The 4,258-nt window shown below is 47.8% G+C and overlaps 1 protein-coding gene across 1 annotated transcript in view; it reads right to left on the bottom strand.

Annotated features, from left to right (window-relative positions):
• Positions 1-459: 459 nt before the first annotated feature.
• Positions 460-4,258, bottom strand: part of TGFB3 (transforming growth factor beta 3) — a 44,461-nt gene continuing 40,662 nt past the window's right edge. Inside the window, exon 8 of the mRNA XM_019519913.1 lies at positions 460-1,571. Coding sequence (XP_019375458.1) covers positions 1,413-1,571 — 159 coding nt within the window. The 3' untranslated portion in view covers positions 460-1,412. The remainder of the gene's footprint in view (positions 1,572-4,258) is intronic.

The raw sequence follows: 4,258 nt of genomic DNA, 5'->3' as shown, positions 1-4,258 counted from the left end.
GCCTTATGTCTTTGCCTACGACTGGCAAGCTGTAACTGCTTGCCTCCTTGCTTGGCAGGGCACATTCAGGTGCTTGCTAACCAAATACCTGAAGCTGTTAAGCCAGTAACTGTACTGGCATGCTGACAGGCCACACAGAACTGCATGCCATAGGTGCTGAAGGGAAGGTTGTGTGCATCTCTCCAAGAGCACTTGGGGAGGTGGCAAGCATGTCAGGGGCTTACGTGGGACAGGTCTTATACACAACAGGTCCCTTTCATGGGAACTGCATGCATCTCCAGTATGAACCTCCAGGCTATTTCCCTTGGCAAGGAGAAGAACTGAAGCTTGCTGGAGTGTTTTCACTCTGTGCACCTCAGACTGGTCTACTCTGATATGTTTCCAATGAGAGTGGGTTGTAGGGGATGGTGGGCATGTTTCAGAGTTATCCTATATTATTTGTTGCAGGTAGAGCACAACTTTGAAATGCTAAAATCTCTACTATTTCAACAGACAATTTTTCTGGTGAGAAAATGATTGTTTCCCCCCACAAAATATTTATTTTTTACAATGTTTCTGAGATTAATATTTTTTAAAAACCTTGGCAGGTAAGGCCTGGACCAGGTCTTTGTGCAGGAGAGGTACTGAATACCCTAGAGCACCTCACATACCACAATACAGATAGAGTCCTTTGGGGGTAATCACCCCAAACTGGATGGATCCAAAATTCAGGTACCCCAGGAGCAGTGGTGCCCACCCTGACCCAGAAACCATCTATCAGGAATTCCAGGAAAGGAGTGGAGCTGTATGGCAAACACAGAGGAAACCTCAACCATTCTGCAAATGGAGTCAGCGTGCTCTCCCCTCCTCTCGGACAGGCCCATCCTGAGAAGCTCTGAGGAGCAAGATTCTGGGTGCCTTTCTCAACCTCTTCTCAGTTAACGCTCTTTTTTCAGAGAAAATTTAAATTTCTTCCTTCAGAAGGAAATTCTAATTCTTCACAATAGAGGAACAGGCTGAAGTCAGGGGACAGCTGTAGTGTGAGCAGGAAGCACTGGCCAGTCTGTCTTCCTACCCCACTTTTGACCATTCTTGCCACACTCTTGCTTCCCTTTCTCAGCCATCCATGCTTCAAAACACAGTGCAGTTTCTCCATTCAGTGTCCCTCTTCCCCCATGAACGTCCAGCCTTTATCGAGAATACAGTCTTCACATCACCAAAATGACTCCCAGAAGGAAGGAAACTGAGTCAACAGGACACAAAAACACTCCAGAATGGATCCCTAGAGAGCTGGTACATCCTCAGCTGCAGGGTTGGAAGCCCAGGCCTGGGTGCGTGGGGTCCCTGGCCCTCTGGTTCTATTCCTAGTGCTCTGGAAGAAGGAGGGAGAGCAGTGACAGATCCTCTCGACTTTGGGTGGGGCTGGTTGCCTTTCAGCTGCACTTGCAGGATTTCACCACCATGTTGGAAAGCTGCTCTACTTTGGGGGTCCTCCCAACGTAATACAGGATGGTGAGAGGTTCTAGGTCCTGGGGAACGCAGCAAGGTGAGGCAGATGCCTCAGGGTTCAGCGTATTGTAGAGACCCAGCACCTGGGGAAAAGAAGCATATTTAAGACCTGGTCAGAGATTCCTGACATTACTGGGGCTGCCGCTCCATGGGTCAGAACTGGTTTTTAATCACACTCTCCACCATTGTACTTGACTAACTGCCAGGCAGGGGCATCCTCCAAGAGGCTTGGCCCAAAACGTGGCCCATGTTAAAAGGTTCTAATCTGCACTGTAGCACCTACGAGCCCTTGTTTATTGTCAAGTCCTCTACTCTGTGGCAGATGACTTCAGTGCAAGGACAGCCAAAGTAAAAACGGATCCTCCCAGCTCTGCACTGACACAGCCATCAGTGTCCCATTTTACAATTTTAACAATGCTGGGTGTAACCAATTTGGGGCCATGCATTCCTGGGTTCCATAAAAGACAGCTGAAAAAATCAATTTTGTTGATTTCAGCCAACATCTCCAAATACTGCTGGATGTAATACCACCCGCTCAAGTATCCACAGGTCCCTTCCAACTTTCAGCCATCTGATGAACTCGCTCTCCATTCCATTCTCCAAGTCATTACGGGATCATACTGGAGTCAAAAGAGAGTCCTGTGGGACCTCACTGGATTCTTCCTCCCAGCTGGCCCTGAACCACTGACAAATGCTCCAGTCATATAGCTGTCTTACAGCAGTTGCCATGTTTCTCTCCAGAGGTAGCTGCATGTCAATGGCACATGATTTCTAGCCTCATGGGGCCAAAAAGGCTCTCACATTCCCCAGCATGGTCTCATTTCCTTCAGTGGAGCTGGTCCTGGTTTAAATGAGAGCAGAGTTTGGCCCACTGTCATGGGGAATGAAATATGCTATGGAAACATCCTTTTTTATTATTAATCTGATCGATTTAATTCACTTTTCTAAAGTTGAATCCCTGGATGCTGAATTAAAGCATTGCCAGCTTTGCCTGGGTCGCTGTACATTGACCCCAGTGTACAAGCCAGCAGCAAGGTTGGTTCAGTGCAACTGATCCTGGAGTTTTTTATTTTTCACTGTTTCCCTGGGCACTGTTTCCCTGGGCACAGTGCTGACAAACTGCAGTAGATGCGTTGTTCTAAGAACCCACTGGGGTTTCTAGTTAGTTGTGCTGCTCATTAATTCTCTTCTTGTCTGTTTTCCTTTGAAAATATGAACCAACCCAAATTCTCCTCTCACGTGCACTGCTTCAGCCCCACTGACTTTCATAAAGTTGTCCATGGTGGCTGATGGGAAAATGCAACCCCTTGCATGTGCACATTTGTTCTTTGTCTTTGCCCTGGGAAGGGGACTTTGTTCCCAAAGAGCTCTGCTCTTTGCCCTGCGTTCTGCTTCCAGCCTTTGTTCTCATTCATTCCCTTGGTTCCAGGCCTCCTGCTGCCATCAGGGCTGGCAGAAGTACATATGCTGAAGTTTTCAAGAGTGCTCTAACCTGTTTCCTGCAGTCTCTCCCTTGTCCAGGTAACAAGCTACTAAAGACCTTTTTAATGAACCTGAAGCTAAGTAGCCAGTGGGTGATTCCATCTTCTCTGTCTCCAAGCAGTAGCAGCCCCTGCATGTTGTTCTGGCTCATCATGTTTCCTTGTGCAGCCACAGCAGCGCAAGGTTGAAGCGTATGCCTCTTAGCCTGCACCATCCTCATGTCCTTGACCCTTGGCCTTTCTCCTGCCCCCATTCCTTTGTGCCACTGTCTTTCTGTTCCACTTTCAGGATCCTGACTAAACCCAAGTATTCTCAAAGACTGACCAGTGTCTAGCATGAATGATAACTAGTGGGTTACCTAAAAGCATAGGTTTCTGCACATTTTACATGTGGATCATACTGTTAACTGGGCTTCTCTGCAGCTGTCACTATGGGGCCACCCATGGGCTATGCTGACATTTTTCAGTAAGGAAGGGCACCCATGCACAACAGGAAACTTCTCATGTAGCCATTTTACCTTCTGCATTAAACCAGCCTGCTACATACCCCATGCATCCTGGAGGGCATATTTAGTTCTTTATGTACAAAAGATTTCCCCACCATTTGAATGCAGCCATCTCTGGGGCAGTAGCCAAGTCAGCCACACCCCACTGAAAGCAGCTGTTTGCAGCTGTACAAGAGCATTAGCTGACACTTTGTAGCATAGGCAACAGAAAAATCCTGTCTCCAACAGAAACTGCAGGTGGGTCAGAATGGCAATCCAAAAGTTACCACCAATACCATCTCTCCAAAGCTGAAATTTGACCTCAATATTTTGGCTGACATCACCAACAATTACCAAAAACCTACCCAGGATAGCAAATGGTCATCCCTGCCTTGTTAAAAATTGCATCTGAAGGATGGTCACAAGCATCCTTTAACATTGGATTGGGGACAAGCACAGAACTGTCTCCACAGGTGGAGTGCCCCTTACTGGTCTACAGGAAATGGTCTACATGAATCCCAATGAGATCAGACTTGTAGGGTCACAGCTCCAGTAGCCATGCCCAACTGGAAGCCCTTAAGAGTATTACCCCCCTGCCGTACCGTGCTGTGAGTTGTGTCTGCACTGCGGAGGTATGGGCAGGGACCCGAACAAAAGTTGGCAAAGTAACCCTTGGGCTCGTGGACCCACTTCCAGCCCAGGTCCTGTCGGAAGTCTATGTAAAGAGGGCGGACACAGCAGTTTTCCTCCAAGTTCCTGAAACAAACCATTGGCACAAAGTGAATCCAAGTACCAGAGAAATGG

Source organism: Gavialis gangeticus, unplaced genomic scaffold (assembly GCF_001723915.1).
Source record: "Gavialis gangeticus isolate Ggan-Ray unplaced genomic scaffold, GavGan_comp1, whole genome shotgun sequence".
Taxonomy (NCBI): Eukaryota; Metazoa; Chordata; order Crocodylia; family Gavialidae; genus Gavialis; species Gavialis gangeticus.
This window is presented reverse-complemented; position numbering and strand designations above follow the sequence as displayed.